Raw genomic sequence first — 27,569 nt, 5'->3', positions numbered from 1 at the left:
AAAAAAAAAAACCCTGTTTAAACTACCTAGGACAAGTAGACAGGCAAGCAGGGAGGATGCCACCCCTTCCCTTCCATTTGCTGACAACACAAGAATTTCACCAAGGCTTTTTGTCTGGTCCAACCAGGCTCCCAGCAAGGCTATCCCCTGGAATCACAAGGCGTGACCTAGCCACCTCTGCCAAACCACAACAGGCACTTCCCCAGCCAGTTCAATTACTTAGAGCACCAAAGAAAACAGGCAGCTAAGACGAAAGCATTTGTTCCCAAAGATGGCATATTATTCAGGAATAGCAAGGAGGGGGCCAGTTCCCCATTCTCCAGGCTCTGCCAAGCCTGCCCTCCCAACACACAGAACAAATGATGCCTTCAGGAAAACACCAGTTAGAGCAGGATAAGCCATCCTCCTTCCTCACTCTTCCCTGGAAATCAAAAGGAAAAAGTGCTTAGCTGGAAATCTGGTTATTGGAGGTGATCACTCCCACCCATGCAACTGATCTCAGTTGACGGGACCAGCTGGGAGTAAGAGTAAAGCTGCCCTGAGAGGCTGACAGCACTTGGCATTAGGAGAGGATGATTCAGGGGAATATGCTGGAATTTCTGTAAACTATCATTCATCATTGTTAAAAAAAAAAAAGTCCCTATTTGATTGAACTGAGAAAGAACTCAGTGATATGTGATAGGTCTAGAAATGAACTCCATGGAACTCTAGATTCTGAACTCTTCAAATCCATTCTCTAGGCTGACAGGCTTGAAGGATTCGATTCCAGTTTGAGAGCCCCTCAGAGAATGTTATCTCTTTCTAGCTGTTATCAGCTATTCCCGGGTGAGCCAGCAGCCCCAGAATAAACAGAGCAACACACTATCAGCGAAGACGCTGATGGGGGCAGTGATGGAAAGCTTGTTGAGGGAGCGGGATTTCTGAAGCCACGAAACCAAAATAAATATCCCCTTATCAGGCCAATATCAGTCTTTCAATGAGGCCCAGCAGGCAGGAAGTTCAAATTGTCACTTTTGTTTTTTAAAGCTGAAATGGTAAAGGAAGAGAGACAACTAAGTAGGAAAACTGATAGGCAAGGCATCTTACAGCTACAGGAAGGAATGTTATAGAGGTAAAAAAGAATGATGTGGAGACACCCAAATAGGTTCACGTTTCTTTAAAATGCCACCAAACAAAATGAAAACAGAAGCTTCACTGTCATTTTTATGTGGCAAATTATCTATGTCTCATAATTTTTCCAGTGGCTTCTTGGCATGGAGTAAATCCACAATAAAAGTTTGCTATCTCTCTGACCTTCATAAAAATAAATTTATCTCTCTTTCCAAAACTTTTCTAGAGGGAAACATGAGCCTGCTGCCCCCCCCACCCCCACCCCAAAGATGTTCTAGGGTGGAAATTGGAATCTATACGGAGGTACATTTTAAAAAATCATCCTTCAGCAGCTGAGTAATCAGTGGAGCTGGTGTCATTTCTGACTCTCCCACTCAGCAGCAGCTTGAGTTAACATGAAAAAGAAAATCAAGATCTGTTTTTGTTCTTAAATCTTAACCGGCAGTAGGCGGCAGACAGAGTCATTTCAAGAGTGAACTGCTTCTGAAGCCTCTGAATGGCTTAATTATGCCGACTCACATTTTCGATCTATAATAAGAACGCCCAAGACTACAAGAAAGAACCTAGAAGTTCTGCAGTAGGCAAAACAAAGTCTGTTTTCAACTGAAACTGAGAAAGCAGATGAACATTTAGAAGTCTATAATTTGGTCAACTGTTTTCTAGATGGGTTAGTTAGATAGATACAAAAAAAATATCAAAAATTTTGGGAGGGGAAGGAGTTAAGCTCAATAGTTCTTATTCCTTTCCTCTGTTTTTTAAAAAATGCCAATTGGTGATTTTGTGGCTACTTCTTTTTCTTTCCCTCTGTTTGCTTCGAGTCTCTTCTCAAAACTCCACCAGTGAACCACCACTACCATTGAAAGCCCTCCTGGAGATTCTGGCACAGACCTCTGTTGTGCTTAAGCACAGAAACCCAGTACAACTCATTTGAAGACACCAGCTCCCTATTAAGACTGATGAAACAGTGGAAATTTTCCTGATCAGAGTGTCAATTGTCAGTTACCACACCTAAGACAACTGGTTTCACAACTGGCAGCAGGAGTCTTGGCTTAATGTCATTGGTCATTGTTAACTCTCATCTTCACTATCAACATGAGACAATGAAAACGTATCTAAAAGTGGTAAGACACCCTTTCAAAAAAATTTGGCAAAAATAAAAAGGAATATTTGAAGGGGCAAACTATTTCACAGTAAATATGAAAGTTGCTTATGAACACAAAGAATAAGCATTTAAATTTTAAAATAATGTGCAAAGTCTCTAGTTAGCGACAGAAAATGCCAGGCCTTTGAAATCTTTCTTTGACTGGCAGTGGGAGAGGGAAGTACATGAAAAGGGTTCTTCGTGGTTGGTGCTAAATCACTGGGATTACTGTTTTAAAAAAAAGAAATCAAAGACTTTCTCTCAATCCATGAATGAGTAAGCTCAAGGAATGTTAGGAGACCCTCAGGAGGAAGTGACTTGTTATGCTGAGAAAGTTAGGAAGACTAGCTCATCTTTTCATGCGATGCCCTGGTGGAATATAAATTATCTTTTACCACTAGGCCCTGAGTGCTAGGCCTGGCACATACACATGTAGAAATAGCTAAATGGCTCCTAGGATGCCAGGCACGGGGGATATGACAAGACACTTGGGAGTGCTGAAGAGATGAGGGACCAGAAGTACCACCTTTGACCTGATTATACCCACATGTTATGCTGGAAGTCAGTTTGTTTCTAAACATTCTAAGACTTCTACCTGAAGCTCCAGGGTACACAGTGTGTGTGTGTGTGGGGGGGGGGGGAGGAATATTAAGGAACATAAACACAAATCTTAAAATGTGATCCTATGGAGGAGGTCCTCAAACTTTCAGAGCCCCAGATTTTCAGAACACCACAAATTCCACTTTTGAAATTACTGGAAGTTCAAGTAAACTAGACAGTGGGACAAATACCAAATAGTTATAGAGTTGGATTATACCTGACCAGGATAAGTAAATGGTTTTGTTAACTGGTCCTAAAGTTTAAGTCAAAATTCTAATTTATGTTCGTAGTAACTTTCCTTACAGATGTCTCAAAGGTAAAAATGTGAACTGAAACAAATTAAACATTCATTTAAAGCTAATGGGCTAGCCTGTCAATGATGAATGATTCTGCTATCTGGGAATTCTTTGTCCTATCCTTGCAATTTCTCCTTACGTTTGAAATGATAGTAAAACAAAAGTTACAAAACTTTCAGAATTTAGATGCTGACACTTTTAAACCCAAAGGAGCTCATTTACAAATCTGCTTTGCAAATTTATCAGCCTAAGTGAGAACATACCACCATAGTCACAACCGGTTAGAATTTTATCAGTAATTCTTAAATCATTCACAGAAATCACCTGAGAATGACTAAAATACAACAGCCCTTTGCAGAAAGGTCATGACAGAACAAACAAAAAAGTAAAAGCTTATAAACATAAGGAACTGAGAATTTGTTAAGATAAAGTGATAGGTGGCTACCGTAACAATGATCAGGAGATCAGATCATTGGGTTTTTACCATAAGGAAGGAAGCCAAGATCTAAAATCTTTCGAAGTATTATCCATTTAGAGTATTTAAAAACTATAACAGTGAGTTTTTCTAGAACTAATCTGTTAATGTTCCATATCAGACATAACTTAACCAAATGTATCTCTCTCTGATACGACATGGCATATTCTAAGCATTGATAAATTACCACAAACAAGGGGCTATTGCTTGCATACTTGGCATGCCAGGGCCAATTCCTACCTTACCCCTTAGAATTAGACATAGATTTCTTCTTCCTGTAACTTTCTGAATTACATACTCAAAGTAGATCTTAATATTTTTTAAATCATCAAGTTTCATAACAGGGAATAGGGACTAAAAAAGAATCATTCCCTTCTTCCTAGCCCCTTGTTGAAGCCACCTACTAGGCCCAACAGATGAAGCCATATAATTAAGCAACATGTTATTAGCTCATAGGGGGCAGAACTGACATTACTGGCATTTTTTATTTTTTTGTTCTGTAATCCACTTACTGAGATTCATCATTGTCAGCTCTCCGGAACAGGGGTAGTGAAGCCTTTCTGCAAAGTCCCGGCAATACCACACAAGAAGCTCCTGGTTGGCAGGGATGGGCTTAATGGTGTAGAAGTAGATGTTCATCCCGTTCTGACACGCAGCCAGGTTTTGCTCCCGGGCAGAGTGTGCAGGATTCACATAGCGCATCCAGTTGCTTTTCTCCTCATTAAAGCCATCGATGAAGTGTTGAAGTTCCCCCCTGGAATAGATCTGTCCAAAAGAGAAGACAGACATGTCAAAGAAAGTCAGCCCCAAAGCAATGGAAAGCTTCTCCCCACCCCCCCACACCTCTGAGGATAAACACAGCAAGTACCGTGTGTGTGATTTCTGGTTTCTTAATGCCTAGTTAGAAAAAGAAATTGGTTTAACCAGAATAGTTCTGAATCATCAGAAATAAGGTGGCAAGAGGTAAGGCACACTTCGTCAGTTACCTTTTCCATTTCACCTTAGGGTCTTTTCATTCGGAGGGGAAAAATAACAGAAGAATGAAACACAAAATTTCATGTAAGGAGCTGTCTCAGATGGGCTAAACCACCATAGTCTGTGACTTTGCTACAGCAGTGAATAGCGAATGGGCGATGCTACTGACCTCAGTTCTGATTCTGCTGACTTTTAATGCTTTGAGTCACTGGGTAGAAGACCAAGTCAACTGAATGCGTCAAACTGAGTCTCTCAACTTTTTCTATGGCCTCTGTACTTGCCGTTTCCTACACCTCCGCCCAAGGCTTAAACTATGCAAACATCCTCCACCCCCAACCCTCCAAGTCCTAAAGTAACACTTGATCATATGAATACTTGGAACCTTGCCTTTTTGTGGAAACACTGGGTGGGGCAAAGGTGAACCTCACCTGCCATAACAAAGTGAACACTGGGACAGAAGCCAGGATTTGACAGTCTACAGAGAAGTCACTTTTCCTCTTGATAAACATGTTCAGCCTTGCTCTTCCCTTTCGAGCCAAAGAGGGGAGAGGGAGCCTGCTTATCTGGGAGGTTGGCTGAGACACCACTCACAGAACTATAGGCATGTGTTTTTGGAAAAAGACCAGGAAAAAACAATGTTGTTCTTTTAAAGGCAAGGCAAACTTTGAAGAATTCAAGTTTTGCCCACAGTAATACTACTTCTGGTGAACAGATGCATTCCAGCCACATGGTTAAAAGGCAGAGGTAAGAATGAGAAACATCAAAATACACACAGACTTACTGAAACTACCTGATAAACTCCTTATCCTTCCACAGAAAATGTCTCTCTCCCCCTCTTTTTAAGAAGTACCACCTTTTCCTCAGACTTAAGAAATACATATGTGTAATCAATACCTGATAATCTGCAACTTGTAGTCTCCGAGTTGTGGGGCACTGCTGGTAGCAAAAATTCTGCTCTAAATGGACAGCAGGTTATTGCTTTGTTCTTAGTCACATACTGACGATGTCAGCCTATCAATCGTCTCTGTATTTCACTCAAAGGTTATCAGAGACAAAAAGGAACTCTGTCCCTTTAATACAGGCAGTAAACACCAGAATCACTTTCTTTTAAGAGTAACTTCCTGTAAATTGTGAAGGGGGAAATACATGTGGCTTCATCAAAGCAGCTTGTGAGAGCTTTTGCGGTGTGTTTTGTTAAGAGAAAATGGAACAAGGCTGGGTGAATTCTGCTATCAAGAGGGGTTTTCAAGTTTGTTTACTCTGATGTGCAAACTTCCAGGAACATGGGGTTCCATCGCTCTTGCACTCTTCGCTGGGCGGAAACTGCTTTCTAAAGCTATGGGTATGTTGATTCCAGTCAGCCTTCCACGGGCTACAATTTACTGTATCCTCATTTAAAAACAGAAATGTCGATGCCATGAAGTCACACACACACACACCCACAAGAAAATAAAACAATGCAAACGTCAAGTGAACACTGCTCCCTATCACCTCACTACATTTCCATACATTATCAAGAAGATTAAAAACGTGCTGACTCATAGTACAGTTACAAGAAATGTCACTGGTTTCTCAACTTGAACATCCCTTCTCTTCTTTGACTCTGTAATTTGCATGAAACTTTTTCTTTCCTCACAACAGATGTTCGTATTCCTGCCAGCAAAATCAGGATGCTTTTAACAACATGTGGGAAGTTATCTCCTACAATATCCTTTGCATGTGAAAGACTGATTCAAATAAATCCTCCCCAAAAAAGCATTTCAGTTACTTAGAGTGAATCTTTTATGAACCAGAGAACTGGGTGAGTAATGGGAAGCTCTTCTTGCCTTTTTTTCCAAAATGACAAGGTATTAAGGGGGTTCATGCTGGATTGTCTTAATTTAGACCTTTGACTCCAAGTATTACATACCTCTCTGACTTACTTCTAAGGAATCTTTACTGGCAACAAAGGCAAACACACTCACATTTTGCTCATAATCATGTAGCAAATATATTTCAAAGGAGAAATTATCAAAAATTGTGAGCACACAATTCTTGGTGAACAAGTCTTAGCACTCTCTTTTGCCTGGAAAATAGTAAGTTAAATTTCTAAAAACATAAGACCTCTAACACGACTATAAGCATTTCCCTTATGGGAGTAATTACATATTATCAAATCCAATGCTTTTAGGATGCAGACACATACAAACAGGACTAAGGCAGGACTAGCACTATGGTCCATCTCCATTCCCCTGGCACCACCTTCCCCTCTCCCTCCTTAATGGCATTTCTTTTCAAGATAATTCACTTATGAATACTCTTCTTTCCATTCATTTAAAGTTAACTCAGCAAGAAATGAAGAAGGGGTGAAATCTAAGGCTTGGTGACTCATTACTACTTCCTAGCAGAGAAATGCAAATGAACCTACCCTTGAAGCAAGCAGCAAACTATTTCCTTTCATCACAAAGGGGCTAATGAATTGCAAAAATTGAAATTCACATAGTACATATCTCCATCACAAACTACTGAAAGACCATGTCTCCAGGGCCAATTAGCCAATTTTATCACATTTGCTCAGAATTCTCTGTGTCCATGGGGACCCTGAAGGTTTGTGGTAAGTCCAGTACAGGTTGAAAAAAGGAAGTGACCCAGCAATTCTAGCTTCATTTTTGTTCTTATCCTTAATGAATCTGGAAAATTTTCTTTACTTACCCGCCAAAAGTATTTCCTGTTGGCATTCTTGGGAACTGTATCACTGGTGTAGATTTCACCTATTAGAGGTCCAAAACGTGTTCCCTTTGGTATGTATTCTTTACTCACCACTCCAATAACCTATAGTGGATAAAACATGTGAAACAATTACTCTAATGGTAAAATATTAATCAATCACCTAATTTCAATGACCTGAACTGTCAAGTGGTAATAAAACCAACAATAATGAAATTATGATATTAAAAGCAGGCCTACATATTTAGAGGTGCCTACATAATCAGGAAGAAGCTTCAACTTAAGGGAAGACCTTTTTTTTTTAACTCTGAGATCATAAACAAATAATCAAGCCTTAAAATAGTCGAACAGATTATTCTCCAGTGACTGAGCATTCCTTTACTTTCAGTAATTCCGTTTATGCTGTAAAAACAGAGAGGGTAACCATTGTTTTAGAATGAGAATCAGATACTGCAGAATTAGATAGTTATGATTAGACCATTTCAGTCTGGTCTGAGTTTCCTATTTCTCCTTCTCCCTTAAACCATAAACACAGTGTGCTTGAGGGGAATAAAATAGTTTTAACCTCAAAACCCAAAATAATGTTCTTTGGTTATTCCACAAAGGCCCAAGGAACCAGAAACCAAACACATTATATATTTTTTCATTCTAGATGAGGTTTCCCCACCCCCAATAGGTTGTAAGTTCTCTTTAATGAAAGAAAGATTTTTCAAGTAACTGTTCTTCTCTAGCATCTTTTACTCAACAGCAGAAAAGAGTCCTCCTTTGAAATGGAATTATACTAAGGAAAGCTGTGGGTTCTAAGATATGATGATGGCAGGACCTTAGGTTGGCTGTATCACACATTTTGATATTGTAGGGCCTTGCTAAAAAAACATGTTAACTAATCAGTTCCTCCTTGATCGTAAATTTCTTAAGGGAGGGGGGATGTGTGTGAAAAAAAATCAACCACGATTCAGGAAGCAATTCATCATTATTCAAAAGAACTCCTCTGTAAGTAGTCCTTTACAACATTTCACAGCTACAGTTCTGTTTTTATATCCTCACTTTGCTATTTTAATTTTCTTCTTCTCCAAAACAGGCTATAAATTACTTACAGAATACTTTATTGAAATGGGTCACGAGGGGAGATAAAAGGTAATATTTATTTCCAGTTTTTATTTTCTTTGGTGGCTCCTGTGTAATTGTGTACCTGAATCGGTTAGCCCAGATGTAGGAATCAATAAATGTTCACCATGGAATCTAAAATTTTGGTTATGATACACACTGATGTCTCATTAAATCTCAAGAATTTAAACCTTGGTTTAAGGGGATATGGAATAAGCACATCTACCTGTGATAGACTAGTCTTTCTCATGTGCATTTCTTATCAGCCAATGAATTGAAAAAACAAACAAACACCACAACACAACCATTCAGTACTCAATACATAGTCAATGGCACATACCCAGACTGGAAAGTGAGAAAAAAAAGAATTTCCTACACCTAACACAAGTTGAAACAAGGTTGGTGAGACAGAGTGTTATTTTTGGTTCTCTATGAATTTCTGGCAGAGAGCTGAAAAAAGCAGATGTGCTTTTCCTCCTCCTCCTCTGCCTTCATTTACATCCCTCTGCCCTTTCAACAGCAGTTCGTAGTTATTAGTATTTGTTGGCAGTGTAACTACCGGGGCAGGAATATCTCAGGAGTGTCTTGAGATAAAAATATACATTAAAGTTTATGTGTACTTATTCGGAGATTCTTTGTTTAGGGTAAATTCACCCCTAATTAATTTCAAAAATTCATGGAATTGACTTCTATGACACGCAAATCATTTGGCATTCATATCTGAGTGATTATTCCATAATATTAAAATTACAGGCAGGAAAAACAAATAATGTCATTTGTTGGTGAGCCAATAATTAGCAGTTGATATTTTCAACATATCCACTTTAAAGCAGTAATTTTAAGAAAGGTACTCAACTGGTTCATCAACTTTGTTTTAAATTATAGTCTCTTGCAGACAGTGTCTTAGGAGTCAGAGCTTGATTATCAACAAGTAGCATTACACTGAGGTCAGAATTTTTCTTCTGAATTGCCATTCTTTTAGCCAATGGGCCTCTTGGTTTTCAGCTATCAATCTCACATTAAAGAATATGAGAAAATAACATTTTCTCATAACAAAAATGAAGTCAACTGGAATACTGTTCCTACAAAGAAATTTCAGGATGACATAAGTCATCCAATACCTATTTGAGCAAAACTATGGGCCAGTGAATGGAGATGCTATAAAGGAGTACTGGAAATAACTCTTGCCATTAAATAACCTTACAAAAGCAATTCAGCAGACAAGACATCAGAACAATTAAAGAGGAGAATCTGTGGAGGGTCTCTACAAATTCTCCAAAGTCCCAAACAAATAGAAGAGTCTCAATATTAGGTCATCTACCTAAGTGGAACAGAACCCAAACATTTTAAGTTTCTGTACTGTAGGATATAGATAAAATTATTTATATGGATAGACACACAAAATCTTAAAATTTCAAGGCTGGGAGGAATCACGCATCTGTATTCATTCTCAGTCCAGCACTCTAATCCACATCTGAGATACTATTCAAAGAGGACATAAGAACTACAACCCAAAGATTATGTAGTACTCAGTCAGGTAGCTGCAAAGGGGGTAGAGGTGAGGATAAGAACTAGGGTCGGCTGTTTGCAATGCGAAGTAGAAACACAAGGCAGAGTTCTCCCCCTGGCCCTAAAAAGATCCAGATATGCGTCATACTAACAACATGCTACCCTCAGAGCAAGCATGTTATACACAGTAACGTGGCATGTGCCTTGAATTTCTCAGTGTGAAAAAACCAATTTAGACCACGTTCACCTAGCTCAGGAAGGAAAGTCACTGGAACTGACCAGGGTCCTAAAGAGTTAGTGCTGGGGACAGGCTGCATGTGCCTTCCATAAACCTTGTGCCGGTGAGAGGCAAGAGGACGCTGGTCTCACCACTTCCTCGCCCTACCAGGAGCTTTTCTATTCTGGATGTCAGGTGCAGGAACTGGCCCCTGCATCACTTGGGCAGATCTGACTATATGCCACTGGCCTTAGTCACAGAACACACCGTGACACTCACAGCATCCATGCAAAAGATATCACAATTTAGGATGGTTGAGTGGGGTGACGAAAGAAAGTCTGGGAGACTAAGTTTTTTGTTTCATTTTTTTAAAAAGAAAATTTCTACCTTTGAGAACAAATATATACACACAGCAATGGGTTTTAAGCAAAAACATCAGTGACGTCTAAACGTGTTAGGAGCATCTTCATGCGGAATGACATTAAGATCATTTTAATTACTCTCTCTCCCCCTCCCTGAATCCGACCACATAAATAGGTCTCATTGGATTAAATTTCTATTTTGAATATAAGGAAACAATTGCATTGAGATGACTAGAACTGTAGTGGACCAAGACTTCAGCCTGTAATTCATTCTATTTTTTTTTAAAGGGGTGGAGTGAATGGAGATGTTTTTGGAAGATTTCCTCCTTAATTATCTTTGTATTAAAGGAAACACAGTAATACCTCAGTATGCTGTCTGCTAAATAAAAGACAGTATGAAGATGAGGGAATTGCATGTTATGGTGAGATACTTTTTACAGATGGCTTGAGTTAATAATGGACTTCAATCAAAATGGACACCAAGTGAGTCCCCACCACTGGCCTGATGTTTATCACCACACAACTTCAGGAGGTCAGATTCAGAGTCACAGTACCTGCTAAGTATAAACAATCTCAGTATAGATGACTGCTTCTAAAATATAGATGTTTAAATTGATCTTTCTGTATTTAAATATTCATAGATTATTTCAGGACAAGGGGAAAATCCCCTTAAAAGAATAACTCATCAGTTAAAAATGTTTTAAAAGTTTTGAATAGTATGTCTATATTTGGTTTGAGTTCTGGAAATAGGAAGTAAGAAATGCTTTGTTAAAGGTGAGGAACAATTCTACGCCCAATCTAAAAATGAGGGTCAAGATCAGACTATGGTTTGTATGTTTTGTTTTTAAACCCCCCCAAAAAAGGTGCTGACACATAGCACAAATTCATAATGAAAAATGGTATTGTTAGAAAAAAATCCCCAGTATGTCAGCACAATAGTACATAATGTAACATCTTCTGCTACTTAAATGAAAACATTTAAAGAAAGGCAAGATCAATCAGTCGGATAAAAACTACACGTAGAAAGGCTTTTTTCCTATTTCTACAGCTCACGGGGCTGAAAGGACTAACTGAATAATGATAATGTAAATATTTCACCAATCTTAGAGGATTCTATTCTAGAACTAGTTGCAGCTCCTCACACCTTCAATGGCTCAATTCTACAGTCCTCTTTCACCACCTTAAGGGAGCTGTCCCTTCCCAAAGCTCAAAAAGGAAGGAGGGAGAAAGAAAAACAGGTACAAATTCTAGAGTACGCTTAAGAAAGTATTACATTTAGGTTGGTTTCCTGGGTTTCCTGGTAACTCTTTTGATTAGGGACTGAAAATGTACTATTCTATTCAAGAGTTTCAGTTCAAGAAAACATGGGAAAACAGAGTAACAAAACCCAGATCTCCTAAGTTAGTTTGGAAAAACTTCCTCTATAGGAATAGAGGCATTGAAAAGTTTTCTGGGTGCTGAACATACTGAAATACAGAATTCTACGTTCAGAGGAAAAAAAAAAAAAACACTCAAGCTAAATAAAGGATCGGTCTGAAATACGTTAGGACGATAAATAAAACCACAGTGACACCAAGAGGGGCCAGTGCAGCATAATCAAGGAGCACTGGTTGAGGAAGTCAGAACTTTGCTCTGGTGCTAACTACACATCTTGGGTAAGGGACTATCTTTCTGAACTTTGAACTACATGATCTAAGGGCATTACCTGATTTAGCTATTATTTGAAATAGAATGATGGAAACTGAAAAACTTGAGCTAAGTGCTAGACTACAGATAAGAACATTATAGAATTAAAAGACAAAATGACCCACAGCAGGAAGAGCTTTATTTCCATCCAAATGGGCTGGGCATGCCAACAGCACTAATGAATCCTAGGAACAGACCAATATTGTGGCAAATCTGATGAGGGGGCGGGGGAACACATCACCTTTTAAAGCCATAGCCAAATCTTAAATACCCAAAGAAATTCTACATCAATTCCATAGGTTACATATTAAGAGACTTTCTACTGAGGAGAGTGTTACTTTCAGGAAGAGGTATAATTAAGGCTGACCCCTGGGGTTAGTTTTTTTGATAATGTTCTTGTACAACTACAATTCAAATTTTGCTTTTTGCAAAATCGGCCTCCACTCTCCCAGCAAGGGGAAAAAAAAAAAATGGTTGCGCGTTAATGAAACTCAAAGCAGAGTTGCTCTATTTAATTTTAGACAGCTGTGTCTTCCCCTCACTAAAAACATTGAACTCAGACACACAAACAGGAAAGAGACAAAGTATTTCCCAAACAGGCTTCCCGACTCCTTCAAAAGCTATTCCTTGGGGGAAGGAAGAAAGTGATTTGACATGGCTATCATGAATTTTGTCCCACGTACAAATTATGGATTCCTACAATAAATGATCCCCTTTTCATTATTTTCAAAGGCAGTAATAGAATACTGACAGTGGCCTGTGGTTAATGGGGGGGGGGGGGGTGAAGTCTGTTGAAGGGCAGATCCCTTCAACTCAGTCTAGCAGCAGACCAGTGAGAGCAACTGCAGTAGCCGAATCCTCAAAACAAGAGGTGGTTCTGCAAGTTATTTCACAGCTAAACATCACGCCTAGCTATAATTGTTATATAAAAGGGTAAACACAATTCCTTTGCTCATTCCAGGTTTGGGTTTTCAGCCCCTTTGAAACAACAAAGAGTGTACCCACTTCAGAGACCCATAAGGAATCAGCCTGCCAGTCCAGCCAGAGCAAAGGAGCTGCCACAGATAAACAGTGGTTAGCTCTGAAGTCATCGGACAGAGGACACTTTTACATGAACCTCTGCCCAGTTTATACCATCACTTCAATTCATAAACACGTCAAGGTTTTGAAAATAATTTTAGAAACCCAGCTAATAAAGCTTGCTCGTTAAAAAGAATAAAGCCATCTAATGACCAAAAGAAGACAAAAGGATCATGACCATCTTTTTTTCTAAGAAAAAGTTTTCCCTCTCAGAAGCCAGTATAGAGTTGGGGAACCAGGGCCAGTGGGTCCAGAGTGACCCGAGACTGTCTCATGCTGCAATTTGTTTTTTCCAAGACATGTCAACTTGCCAAAAATTTGAACTGTTTATTAATGAGTATGGCACAGTTGAGAGCTAGATGATAGGAGAAGGAACTCGTAGGGAAAAGAGAAATCAATAAAAGAAGTGCATCAAGGGATCAATTATTTACTGATACTTACAGATTGTCACAGATATTACGAGACCTCAAGGGCAAGTAGGGAGATTTGGCGCCAGGTGCCAATCTTCTTCAGCAATAAACCAGAGGCTTACCTCTTTGCTGTTTGTGCTATATTTGAAAAGCAGATTCCTTGGTAAGGATGCCTCTGCCTGAACTGAAGTCCCTCCATCGGCACCAGAATCCCAGGGGTGGTCATTCACAATGTATGTGCACTTCTCTTCAAACTCAGCCTCTGTCCACAGAGTCATATCCGCGTCCTCCATGTCCATTTTCATGGTCCCCTCAATCCCCTGTGCCAACCTTTCAAACCTCACAGCGCTGGAGCTATACTTCGGGGCAGCCTGGAAGAGAAGGGAAAGGCCTTTAATCCCCATTGTCCTGTGGCTCCCTCGGAGAGCTATGACTAATACAGTAGTCTGAAGACTTTAAACGCAGATGCAGAGTGCTTGGTACAGTTGAGTAAGAGCCAAAAAGTCGTATAAGGAAGACTGCCTTGAAGAAGCAAGAATTTTAAAGTGCTGCTCTTAATCTTAATTAAAAAGAAAAAAAAAGTGTGGCAATTTCATGGGGGGGGGGAGAGGAGAGTGAAGAACAACCTTCGAACAATCCCAGCCTTTACCTCTCACCGCAGAAAAATGTTGTGGGCGCTCAGTCCTATATCCCAGAGCGCCTGGGGTCATGGCTGCCAGACCCTCAGCGCTGTGGAAAAGCTGCCTCAGAAAAGTGTCACAAACAAGGAAAGGAAGAGGAAGGAGCTCTGTCTGCCTCTGAATGAAGCTAAAAATGGAAAGCGCGTGTGGTGCAGGAGCGGAACCCAGCCTGCCTTTTCCAAATGGGGAAGACTGAACTTTCCCACCAGCTCCCAACGCAAAACAACTTTCAAAACAACCCGCCCCCAACCCCCCCTCTGCTGTGCGCTCTTTCATCCTCTCGCATGAAGGCTGAAAAGGGTTGCATCCTGCCAGCATCACTGAGCTGCAGCTTTTCAGAAATCATTTGGGCCACAGGAAAAGAGGAGGAAAAATGGGTGGTGGTGGTGGTGGGGGGAACTCCCTGCAGTTTCTTTTGACTTGTGGGCATCTCACGCCAAATTGAAAAAGCAAAAACAAAACATGAAACTGTTCAATAGAATTCCCTGGAGAGAATTCCTTTAGGAGCCCTCAGCTACAAATAGCACTTTCCATTTAAATCTGAAAGTGTACGAATTCCCAGAAGTCACTGATGTGCTACGGTTTACTGTAACTAAAGTTCTAACAAATATAGACGACTCCGAGGACCAGCTCTGCATCCAGCTGAAAATTGATAAGCATATTCCCGCAAATCCCGCCTCCCACCTCAGGAAAAGCGCTTTTCAAAGAGAAAAGAAGTCAACAACTTCTGCAAAGTTCTCCCATAGAAGTATGTTTAATAAAAAATAGGAACTTGGGTATCTTTTCCGTGTATGAATTGTCCTTAGAACGCAGCCCTCACAGAGGAAGTCCTTCAAAGTGGCTTTTACACGCTGCTGTTTCTTCCCTAAAGACGATGCTTTCCTCAGAAAGTTAGATGCGAGGTTCTCTATTTCTCGAGTTAAAATCTAAATAAGCATGTTCTAACATGTACAGTCATGATGCCAGATACATGTGAAAATTGAAAAAAATGAAGCCAAGCCGGAATAGTTTCACTGTTTGACAGGGGTGGGCAGGAGCCACTTACTGAAATGTCAAGGAATTGACAATTATGCCCAAAACTGAAAGGGTTAATGATTCATAAGGAAAAAAGACTTACTATTCACAATACTAAATGCCTTAAAGTAGAAGCACTGCTGGTCTCCAACCAAGACTACGTTAGCCAAAAAAAAAAAAAAAAAAAAAAAGTTTTCAGATCAATTTCAGAATAAAAACAAGATCAAGTTCCTTACCAAGGTCGGACCCACACGTTTTTCCAAGCAAATATCCAACATCTGAGACAAGTGTCGCTCATGTCTACAGCGTCCGCATCGCCTCCCGCGTCCCCTCGCGGCCGGGGCCGGGCGCGCGCTCCGCTCTCCTGCTGGCTCGGGCGCCGGGGCGCCGCGTCTGCCGGGGCGGACAGGTGCTGTGCGCTGCCCGCGCTGCGCGCTGCCCCTGCCTCTCCGCCACACAGGAGGGCCGAGTGTCACTGCAGCACCAGTGTGTGTTAACCAGAGCGGCCGTTCCTTTCCCCTCCCTTTTTTGCTGCAAATTTCCCATTCGTTGATTCATCCGCCAGAAGTGGGGGGCGTGGCCACACCTGCAGTGCGCGGCGCCGCGCGGAGCGCAGCTCAGGGCTTTCCCCCAGATTGTGAGCCGCCCAGAGCTTCCTCTCTCCGCTTGTGAATTCCAATATTTACTTGGAATCGTCTTACTTCCCTTGGAAGGCGCTTAACCTCGACGTTTACTTGGGCTGTATTGTATTCTAAATACTCCAGACCTGCAGTGACTTAGTAAGGGGGCACTCATTCCTCACAAGAAGGGAAACCTTAAAATTATCTAAAAAACGTTGTGGTTCCTCAGCTCAAATCCAGTTACTGAATACACAAAATTTACCCGAAAAGATCAAGCCAAATTAGTTTTGCATCTAAAATAATACACTGTAGCTGTGTCGTCCTCAAGTTGTGTGGATGAAATACATGTTTCCCCCTAACCTCCCCCCCACAAAAATACTCAGAAGCTTCCGTTTCTGCTGCTAACATATCTTCCCATTTGGCAGAACTCACTTCCCTCTTTCAACTATTTAGTAAATAAGGAAATAGGAAAAAGTCATAATCCTACAGATTAAAATTTCTTTGCCTTTCTTCTCTCCCCCAAAGCCACAGCCAGACTTCCAAGAAGTGTGTAAGCAATGTGTAAAGGGAATGATGAACTGATCACTGTAAGTGGAAGACAGACGGAGGCAGTAATTAGTGGGGCTCATTCCGAGCCCTGTCCGGCTCTTCCTCCAGCCCCGTCAGTCCTCTGTTGAAGGAAGGACATCCTGTGATGATGGCATACAATGTCCTGTTTGTTTATTATTAAGAGCGTGGACCTTGCATTCCTGCTTCTCATTACAAAACAAACCAGATGCTTTACTTCCTTCAATGGTCTTGTGCCTTCAGCAAGGAATCCTCTAATTCAGAGAAACAATGATGCAAAGGATCCATTTATAGTAAGCACCCCATTACATTTCTGTTTAGATCACAGTAACACAAGTCCCCCACTTTTCCTGCTTGCCTCATGTAGTTGCTTGTTTTTAAAATCATCTCTCCTTCAACCAGGGGCTGCAATGTCGTTTCTAACATTTTAAATACACATGTGCATATGTATATACCCATGTAAATACCCATGTCCCTACACACACACACAAACACACACACACACACCCACGTACACACACCCAGTCCCAACCTAATGATACCAACTTAGTCATACAATGAAGTGGACATGTGAGTATTTGTTTACAGGAACAAACAAAACAAAGCAAAACAAAAGTACAACTCAATCATAAAAATATGTCTGTTTATATTTAAAATGTCTTTTCTCTCTTTTAGAAAAAAACTCTTTAGAATTTGTTTTTTGGAGGGAGCAGAGTGGGAGGCAAAAGATTATGTGCCAGGAAATGATATTTGTGTCTAAAGTCCTTCCACAATCTCTGTAGTACAGAACAATTAAATTCCCACTAGGGGACATAAGCAACACACACTCCCCCGCTTCTGCCTGGTGACCTGTTATTGCATGTTTTGCCAAAGGGGACGCTAGCACCAAGAGGAAGCAGGACTTTTCGTGGGCAGATGTGCTAGGGGTATAAAATGAATGAACAATTCTTTAAGCAGTTCTCAGAAAGCTCCAAGATGATAATTAAACAACAGAAATCCAGCCCTCTCAAGAGGGTTTATTAAGTGATGCTGAGTCAGCGCCACAATGGACAGGAAAACAATGTAGTCATACTGAAGGCCGGACTGCTGTTCCACAGTCTCGCCTGCAGATGTTAAAGAGTATTTCACTTCCCTTTTAGAATTAAACCCTGTTCTTAGGCCACATACACCATGCAAGAGCTGGTGAGTCAATCACGATGGAGTAAGGGAATAGGCAAAAAGTTGGATATTTGAGGTGGGAAGAGGCTATTTTAAGCCAACTATTTACTTTAATGACTGGAAGATGCCAGTGAATCAGCTCACTGTTAATTAATATCAGCCCGCACTCACCTTCAGAGGTGGTGAAATGGGCTTGAGTCTAAGGAGGACGCAAACTTCAAATACCAGTGTGGGGCTTAGCCAGGCAACCCTAAAATTAGTTCCAGGTGTTCTAGCTCAGCTGGACAAGGCCATGAGTGGAACTTTAAGGAAAGTAAATTTTGAGACACAGAGTGTTGGAATATAAAATCCTTCAAATGTTTGCTTCTTATCTCAAAATGATACCCCCAAAATCCAAGCCAAACCAATTTGAATGCGGTTATAGCCATGAAGGATAGGCAGTAATAAAAGTTAAAATGAAAGATGAAAAAAAAAAAAAAAACAAAGGGTGTGGGAATAAAGGAAAGGAAGCATGGCTTCATCATTAGGAAAAGCATGTCATATAGTCATATTTAGGTATTGTCCAGCACAACGGAGTTAAAGGGGAAGAAGAGAGAGTGACCTTCTGAACTTCACCCCTTCTAGAAGGCCTGACCATAGCATTTAGAATGCTTAGTAGAGCAGGGCAAGGTTGGTGTTGGTACAGCTGTGCAGAGAGAGCTATCAGAGGCTGCCACTGTCTGGAATCTGAAGTCACAAATGCTTGTTTCTAACTTGGTGCATTTTTAGAAACTGTATTATTTCCCTTCCCTTTTGGTGTTTTTAGACACCAAAAGCAAAAAACAAAATTAAAAAAAAGCAAAAAAAAAAAAAAAAAAAACCCTAGTAACCAACTCTGTTATCTTTATTAACTAGCACTTCTCACAGTTATCTCACTGAGTTTTCACAAAGGGAGCAAAGCAGGAATAATTCAGCTCTCAGAAACCCCCTCTATTCCTTTGACGGTATCATCACACAGCTCATCAAGCCCATGAGCTACAGGGCCCATCGCAGTTATTAGGTGGGTTGAGAACAGCAAGGTAAGCAGCCAGATGACTGCATAGGGGAAGAAGACTATGGCAGAATGAAGGGAAATTTAGTATCAAATCTAGAAACCTGACTCTACTGAGGGGTCCAGGGCGTGGGGGGGGGGCGGGAATTATTCTTTCCTAAGGAAAGTAGAAAATGGGATGAAATGTGCCCAAGATGAAACGTGTTTTCATTTTCTAATTCAACTCCTGCTATACCCAAACAAGGTCAATGACAGACTAACCACATCAAGAGAACACCCCCCACCCTCTTCTTCCCACTCCCTACCCACCCACCCACTCTCAACCCCACACCCATTTTCCACTTCCTGTAAGTTAGGCATCTTCATGCTGGTAAACATTTGGGGACCAACTGCAAGCTTGAGCTCTAAAAGAGGGGCACTACGGCTTTGAAGCCCTCCCACATGTCTCAAAGCCAGCTGAGATCTAGAGGGACACTTGGTTTTTAAAATTTAACAGCCCTTTCAACTCAAATCACGGGGCTCAGCTTTCTGGCTGCCTTTTTTTCCTCAAGCCAGACAAGAAGAACGAGTATGTGTGTGAGTGAGAGAAAATGTATGTATGACACATGCTATGTTACAATACAGTGTGTGTGTCACTGGTATGATATGTGTATGATATGTTTCGATGTGTTGCATCAATTTAAAAATAGCACAAGCCTTCCTTCTCGTGACACAGCTCAACACCCCAACACTTTGGGCAAAAACATTCAGGGCTTCAACGCAGGGATGGTGATTCTAGGGGGCTGTGGATGGGTAGAAATGAAGTCAGTGTTTTGACTTCCCTAATAAAGGACACAAAAGTAAGTATGAAGGACCAAAGTAGAGATCCCTCCCCTTTCAAGGAATAAAGATCTGATAATTGCTATCCAGATAAGTATTTAAAACCCACACAATTTCTGTGGTCTGGGTATTTACAGGACTGCCTGTGTACCACAATGTGTGACTCTTTTTTAGCCTGCCCTTCAGACAGTGTGTTCTTATCACATCATTTACATATTTTTAAATTATTCATTGAGTTTGACAGCCACCAACTTAATAAATAACATCAGCAATTATGATCACTTCCATATGATTTGTGGGGAAACTAAGGTGGGTTTCTAACATTTGTTTTCTTCCCAATTATGTTTTTATTTTAGTGAACAGTTGGACAAGAGAGGGATTTGCCTTTGTGAAGACTGTGAGGAAGGACATGGGAAAGAAGATCATTTCTGAACCCTGAAAACATTTTGTAACCTTACATGTGGTGCGAAAAAAAAAATAAAATGGAACTAACTGAAAGATGACAAAACATGGACTGTGATGAAGGGGAAAGAACAGCAGGAACGGTGTATGTTCTGAAACTCAGTTTGCTTTACCTCTTCTCATTTAGGGAGTAGACTCTGCACAGAGAATAAAGACTGTGGAGGCAAATGTTTGCTTCTCTCACCTTTCAGCAGGAGGGGCGGCCACAGTGAAAGAGGAGGGACCCAACGCAGAAATTAAAATGTTGCAGATGGGAGTCTTTTACTAGTGCTAAGAGGGGCGAATTGGCTCTAAAACAAAGGTAAAGGATGAGCAGAAACAGCAGCCAGAAGAGTAGCCGAGAGGCCTGGAGAGCTGTGTGGCTGGAGGAGCATTCCCTCAGAAGGAGAAAAAGTGCCCCAAGTTGGGTCTACCATTGTGCTTCCCTGAAGCCACAGAATGTTAAACAAATGATGAAGGAAGAATTAGTTCCGACTGAAAGTGGGCCTAACAATTTCTTCTCATCCTTTCTCAGGGAAGGTTCAGGATTTGAGAGACTTGATTTTAATGTTAACAGGACGAGTTAGGAGAGAATTATAAAGGTTAATAGTGAAATCACCTGGGCTTCCTACAACAGACAAGGCAGGGGGAAAGGTAAGATCTTAGCAGTTTGTTTAAAGAGAGAACGATGCTCCCGCTCCCAACAGTTCTGCTCCACATGGAATATAAAGCATGGCCTGAGCTGAGGACCACAGGATCCTCAATAATTCATTTTCCTGCTGAGGAAACAGAGGGTCAGAAGTCTGGAAGCGAAAACTGGAAGCAGAAACGGCATCTCTCCTGCCTCTCCTTTCGGTATTTGGATATCACGAACAGCTATGAACCTGGCATATGCCGCTCGCTGCTCAGGAGGTGAGAACCTGACCCTTAGGATTTCCACACTTCCAGTGAAAGGACAGAGTTTGATGCTGAATCCTCCTATTAAGCACCTACTGAGCCTAACGTCCAGTGAGCTAGGAAAGGGGAAAACAGGGAGGCACCTACTGGAGAAGGGTTTATATGTTAAACTGGATTTTGGTGAAAATAAAATTAAACCAGCAGAATTCAGTGCCTGGGTTTGGAGGACAGTGACTGGTCCCTGAAATTCCTTTTCCACCTGAGGGGGTGTGAGGTGATGAGGAAGGAGAAGGCAATGGTAATACAATGACAACCTTCATTTAATAGACACCTTATCTTTATCTTTTGAAAAACTCTCTAATGTTGAAGAAGAATCAGCCAGGAAACCTTTTAACAAGAAGATAGTGTGGAGATTCTGAAGCCAAAAGCCCGGGCTTATCTGGGCTCCATCACAGTCCATTGTTTCCTGCAAGTACACATGAGAAACTTGGGGAGAGGGGTTAATGTTCAATAACCTCTTCCCCCTCAAGGGGCGCCCCTGGGGACAGAAGGGCAGCACAGCATTACCCTAGAATGGGACCAATCACAGAGAAAGCAACAGCTCTGTGTTTTTCAGGCTTACTTCCCAACAGCTCCTTTTAAAAGAACAGGCACCTTCTTTAGGAGAGATAATCCCACAATGGAGGTCCATTTAAAGTATTAGGATGTGCATTGCCATCAAGATCCTCTGGAGGGGAGCTCGTCCTGACAACAGACAATTAAAGCTGATAAATCCAAGCTACTTGTTGCTGTTCTAATTCCTCCTAATTGTGTGCTACTTGTCCCTGGCTCCTGCATTCAGAGATGAAGCTGGCTACGCTAATCTCCAAGATACCTGACCTACTTCCTACAGGATCTTTTCAGCATTCTTGTCTTCCCATCTGGACCCCTTTCCTCTTCTACTCTTCCTCTCTCCTTCATAGGGGTCGGAGGAGAAGGAAAAATGTAGATGGGGAAAAGTGGTGGAACAGAAGGCTGAATTCAAATCAATAACGCTAGGGCCTCAGACAGTTACTAACGATTAAGAGCTAAACTTGCTCATGGCACAAGCTTGCATTAGGCTCAACAAGTGGCATGCAGCACACTTAGGGCTGCTTGCTGCCCAAGCTGCATGTACTCGTGTATGCACAGTATGTGCCTCAGTGATTCTATCTGTAGCTGTCATCTCACTAATTATGCTGCTCTTGTGTATTGACTTACGGTTTCAAATCCATGTTTTGAAAACTTGCTTTGGACAAAAATTATTTGTGGTTTGAACTTGTTTTAATGAAAAAGTTCTGAAGTTGAACATTAGGACTTTTATTCGCAATGAGCACAACGAGCAGGCTATCAAAGTGAGTGAGGGCTTACCAATAACATGGAAGAATGACTATGATATAAGGGACATTTAAACTTTAGATACCAAGAGAGTGTGAGAATTTACAGAGAGCGTACAGTCTGTGCAAGACTACTCTTTGATCTAAAGAGCTCTCCGAAAACCTCAGGGCATTAGCTCCTGTTGAGGTAATGCCTCTCTATGCTGGCAGTGTTGAAAACAGGGCAGCGATTCCCTGCAGGAGATTATCTTGCCTGCCAGCACCAGGGCCTTCCTTCTGCTAGATTGTGCTCTAGCAACAAGGGACTTTCACTTTGCCTGGGCAGCTGGACATTGGCTCTTAGTTCGCTAAGCTGACTCTTCAAGAACCAACTGGTAAAAAGGTACACCTCAAGTAAATTTGGACTTTTGCCTTTCATCTTCCCTTTGCCTGGAACAATAGAGTAATTGATCTATCATTGGTTTGGAAAAATTATTTCTTTATTGGCCTCTTAAGAGACATGATCCCGGATACAATTGGGTTGTGCTATTATAATTCCCGTAGTGAACCTGTGTTTAATAAATTATTGGCAAAGGCAACCTCAGTCTCTGAGCATAATTTGCTGTGGACAAAACAGCTGCCACCATCAGCTAGTCAGAGCAAAATACTCATTCTCTCCCAGCAACTCGGAGCATATAATTCTATCTAAATAACAGAGCTTTAAATGCCAGTTTGGTGCCTGCCTTCATGTGTGTGCTCTCCCATACAGAATCTCCTTCCAGAATCTACCCCCAAAAAACCGCCAAAAAACCAAAACCCAGAATTATCTTTGCAATTCAATTTTGGTCCCTAGATACATTTTTTTATGTTAAAAATGCTATAGAGCCATCTCTTAACAACCTTTGCTCATTTAGTACCCTAAAGAGTATGTAGTAAATTGTCCCTTTTTAAAAGACACAGGTTTGGAATTAAGAATAATTCCAAAAGTCAACAACAATATGTGGTAGGCTGTTTTTTCTAAAAAAGCTTATATTTCAGATATACATGCTGAAATATTTATGGATGAAATTATATGCTTTCTGCAATTTGTTCAAAATCATCTGGATTAGGGCTGGGACATAGATGAAACAACCCTGGCCTTGATAATTGTTGAACTGGGTAATAGGATGCGTGTTCTCTTTAGCATTTTAAACAATATTTTATAACAAGACTTTAAAAAGTAAAATTATAAATTCTACCTGACCCACTTAGGTTTCTCACACTGTTTAGCTTCATCTGACCACCTTTTATGAGTGTGAACGGACACTAAATTGAGAAGCATTTACATTGGCTAAAGAAAGTACCTGTCTGCTATCCTGTCTGTCAAAAAGAAGCATCTCTGGAATTGCAATAATTTCTTGGAACATGTTTTTTTCAGTGCTTGACAAATGTACAGCATTTCAGAGGCCTTCAATGTCTAATATAATAAAACAGCCACCAAAAAGGTTTAACTTTGCCTTTTTGATAAAACTGAACATTGTGTCTCATTTGATTCAGTTTTACAGTGATTCTACCAGGAAATGATTAGGAGCCTGACTTGGGCTGAAAACATATTCACATCCGTCTGAATCTGTCCCTGAAAGATGCTCCTTTCTCTAGAAACAGGGACTAGGAACAAAATATTATAGATAACTCACTTTTTCTCAGCAGTAGTCTGAGCAGGCGACTGGCAGCCCCCAGCAGGGGTTCAACTGATAAACTGTCAAACTCAAACCATTTGTCAGCTCCAGAGAGAGGAGAACAAGCTGAAAGATGGACTCAGGAAGTAGATTTATCTGGTACAGCACATTAACTAGTATAAATACCAGTGGAAAAAAGTAAACACATTTACCCAGCAAGAGAGGACTAATCACAGGTACCTCACTACTTAAGTCCATGTTCTCCCAAAGCTTTTCACTCATCAGACAAGTGACACCAATTCATCTTGATGTCCTACCCAGAATATATTTAAACAAAAAAAGATTTATTTCCTTATTGACCTTATTTCGTTAACAACTAGTATACACGGATACACAAAGACTCTTTGGGATTAAAGAAAAGGTTTCTCAGGTGATAAAACGTTCCTCTATTTCTTAGGGGTTTTCTAAAATACCAGTATGACGGAGAACGTAGTGTGAGAAATTATTCTTCAGATGGTGATGCATATTAAAAATGTATATATTTATTCATGATTTTAGAAATTCTTTGATATATTTTTAATTTTAAAAGCCCCAGGCAGCAGAGTCGATCTGTAATGTTGGATTATTAAAATGCAGGCACTGCTGAGGAGTTGCTGTACAGGCTGACACCTGGCTCCCAGCGCAGCGCAGGCTGTGGCTCTGGGCTTCATTTCCTCATGTACCAGTTTTTGGCTCACGCTCTACCAATGAACCCTCTGCACGAACGTGGCTCTATCTCTGTGGTCTTCTACTCACTGGTATGTGAGCAACTCCAGGATTCTTTGAAAACCTAGCCCTTAGCTTAGTGCCTGGCATGAATTAGATAGTTGATTAATGTGCACTGAATGAATGGATTAAAAATGGTTTACAGGTCTCACCTGCAAAAGAAACACTGCAGTAGGCTTTGGAGGTATGTTCTTTTTTCTAGAGAAAGCACACTACTGTTCAGGCCTTGTTCATAGGACTTTAAAGTAATGATCTGGGCCAGAAGTCATAGATATAAAAATGTACCTAAGTATAGAGGAAGGGAGGAACCTACCTCTGACAATAGCATTTGAAAACAAGTTCACCCACTGAAAACATATGAAACAGTTTTTTAAGCAAAAGAGATTGGCCTAGTTCTGGCAGGGTCTGCTTTTTTCACTCTCACACATGTGCACATCCCAGTACAGGATCTCTTCCTCAAAATTTCTCCTGCCAGTCTTTGGCCTTCCTCCCCCTTTACAGTCACTCCACCATACAGTAATTAGGTTTAACAAGAGCAATTAACAAAATAAACTTGCTGCTTAGTGAGCTGATAATTCTGATTACAAAATTGTTTTAGGATGTGCAAAGCAGTTTAAAACAAAGATAAATAAGTTATGCAACCACTTTGCATATAATCCCTTTGTTTGTGTGAACAACAATGTACCTTGTCTTGAATAATGCAGTCTAAAATTACATTTCAGCTACATTTTACTAAGCATTATACCATCATATATTAATTCAGATCTAAGGAATCTAAATTAGATTATTTTTCCCCCAGTGTCAAAGAGTTTTAAATGGTTCAGACAAATACATTTTTTTCTACTTATAAGTAGAAAATGTGTTTTTAAATGGAAGATTGATGTAAACATAATCAACACATCCAATTTCCTGAATGCCTTCAACACAAAATACTAGGATGTCTAAATCTTTTTTAGTCACTCCCACTGTAAATTGTTTTTCTGTACACACAAAAATGTAGCACAACCCCAGTTTTGCTTCTCATTCAGTACTAGTGCAGATACATTTTATGCATATATTTGAAGTTTTATATTTAATCTGATCTTACCCAAAGTGATTTTTATGATTGTTTTTTATTAATTCCCTTGACTTTTTGGAATAAGAGAATGGTGATGAAGAAAATAGAATCTTTCTACAACTATACCTGAACTGGGAAAGCCTACATTCAATTAAAAGTACAGTCTCTTTCCACTGTAAGTCCCAATGAACATATAAAATTCTCAGTGTATTAAGCTGGATAATTCTACAGGAAAATAAACATAATCGCCTCTCAGGACTGGGGAAGAGACTTATCAGAACTAGGAGCTTTTACTGATTAATACAAGGTTATGCAGAGCTTGTTTATCTCTGATTTCCCAATAAGCCATTGTCAGTAAGTGTTATACCCTTATTCTGAATGAGACAGATCAATGGACAGAAAAATCCAGTTGTCTCAAAAGATACAGAACTGGTGAAGAATCCAAGCTAAAATCATGATAAGAATATTACTTTAACTTCTAGAAATGTAATTAACTGCAGGAAATGAGAATTAAAAAAAAAACTGCTTCAGAAATGAAGCTACTGAAAGATTCCTTTAAAGAGCAAACTGTTCTTGCTTTAAAGATGAGTTTTGTTTTTTTTTTTTTAATTGGTTTTAGAGGCTGATTCATTGATTAATCTTGATAATACAAACAGTACTGTTATGGACAAACTCACCTTTTTTTTTTTCAATTTGGTTGATAATATAGTGGACTTTTTAAATCAATGACATTGGGACCAAAAGTATTAAATTACACAGTTAAATCAGACTTATAAAAATGGTAAATGCTAATCTTAAAACTTTGAAATTTACAATATACCAATGAATGTATTTCGCTGTCTTTGATGGAAGGCCAAGACCTCTAAGAGTGAACCTCTTTATTCTTCAGAATACAATGTCTTTTCTTTTCTGCATACATCCTTTCATCATGCATTGCCTCTTAAGTCCAAGTAACCCTAGTGCAAAATCCTCCTAGATTTATATCACCACCTCCAATATTTTATAATTGTTTCACCCACGCCTATTTCAATTGCAGGATTTTTCAATTAGTATTTATCAAGTCTTTCTAAAGAGCTCTATTTGATTTTAATGGAAACTACTCTTAGTACTCATATTTCATTGGTTTGCATAATATTTAATTAAATTATGTAATCACAACTAGCATAACCAAGTTTAGGGACAAATATAAATAACTCTTGGTAAACAAACAAATCAAAAATCACCAAGAGAAATGCTAAGAAATATTAGAAAGGAGGTAACTAAAGATGTATGGGGAAAAGCCAGTGTGTTATACATAGCATATTGGGCTCTAGTGAGTAATTAGTCAATAATTGATTCCTTCTAAACTACCCCACTTGGGTTAATAAATTGTTCAGAAGCAGTTGATAAAGTAAAGAACCAAGAAGGAAATACCGTTTAAAAATATTCATTTTTTTTCTTAGTGTCCACATTCCTTCTGAGACATGAAAAAGTGATTTTAATGACTAGTAAACATGAAAGATTGACTCTAAATATTCTGATCTGAAAAGCAAATGGGTCTAATCAAAACTATCAACTATAAGCCCTATACTTATTAAGAAGGTGTCATACAAAAACATGTACTTTTTTCCACACATAGATCTGAGACATTTATGTTGACTTTAACAACAGATAGTTACCAGCAAAACTCAAACCAGATGCAAGATGCCCCTTAAGAGTCCATGTGAAATTCAATCGATATAGCAAAGCCATAAATATTCATCTGGCAGAGTTTTTAAAAACTTACACTTTAAAATAAGTTGCTTTTATTTTAAAATGTAAGTAATCAGTGCTCATGGTAAAATTTTTGTAAAATAAAAGGTTTCATAGGGTCCTC

At 40.0% G+C, this 27,569-nt stretch overlaps 2 protein-coding genes across 6 annotated transcripts in view; one reads left to right on the top strand and one right to left on the bottom strand.

Annotated features, from left to right (window-relative positions):
• Positions 1 to 21,661, top strand: part of ATG5 (autophagy related 5) — a 207,343-nt gene extending 185,682 nt beyond the window's left edge. The window contains exon 8 of the mRNA XM_054699069.1: positions 19,919 to 21,661. Within this exon, the coding sequence (XP_054555044.1) occupies positions 19,919 to 20,001 (83 nt within the window). The 3' untranslated portion in view covers positions 20,002 to 21,661. The remainder of the gene's footprint in view (positions 1 to 19,918) is intronic.
• Positions 1 to 27,569, bottom strand: part of PRDM1 (PR/SET domain 1) — a 107,664-nt gene that overhangs the window by 5,542 nt on the left and 74,553 nt on the right. For 3 of the 5 annotated variants that reach the window (XM_054699065.1, XM_054699066.1, XM_054699067.1), the window contains 3 exons: positions 13,797 to 14,045; positions 7,289 to 7,408; positions 4,135 to 4,387 (listed from right to left, as the gene is read on the bottom strand). In XM_054699065.1, coding sequence (XP_054555040.1) covers positions 4,135 to 4,387; positions 7,289 to 7,408; positions 13,797 to 13,979 — 556 coding nt within the window. In that variant the 5' untranslated portion in view covers positions 13,980 to 14,045. Of the gene's footprint in view, positions 1 to 4,134; positions 4,388 to 7,288; positions 7,409 to 13,796; positions 14,046 to 14,323; positions 14,553 to 15,604; positions 15,704 to 27,569 lie in introns of those variants that run through there. The other 2 variants (XM_037520162.2, XM_037520165.2) reach the window with 2 other exon arrangements.

Source organism: Talpa occidentalis, unplaced genomic scaffold (genome assembly GCF_014898055.3).
Source record: "Talpa occidentalis isolate TD23 unplaced genomic scaffold, MPIMG_talOcc4v2.1 talOcc4.2, whole genome shotgun sequence".
Taxonomy (NCBI): domain Eukaryota; kingdom Metazoa; phylum Chordata; class Mammalia; order Eulipotyphla; family Talpidae; genus Talpa; species Talpa occidentalis.
The sequence above is the reverse complement of the archived record's forward strand: the minus strand, read 5'-3'. Positions and strand labels throughout refer to the sequence as shown.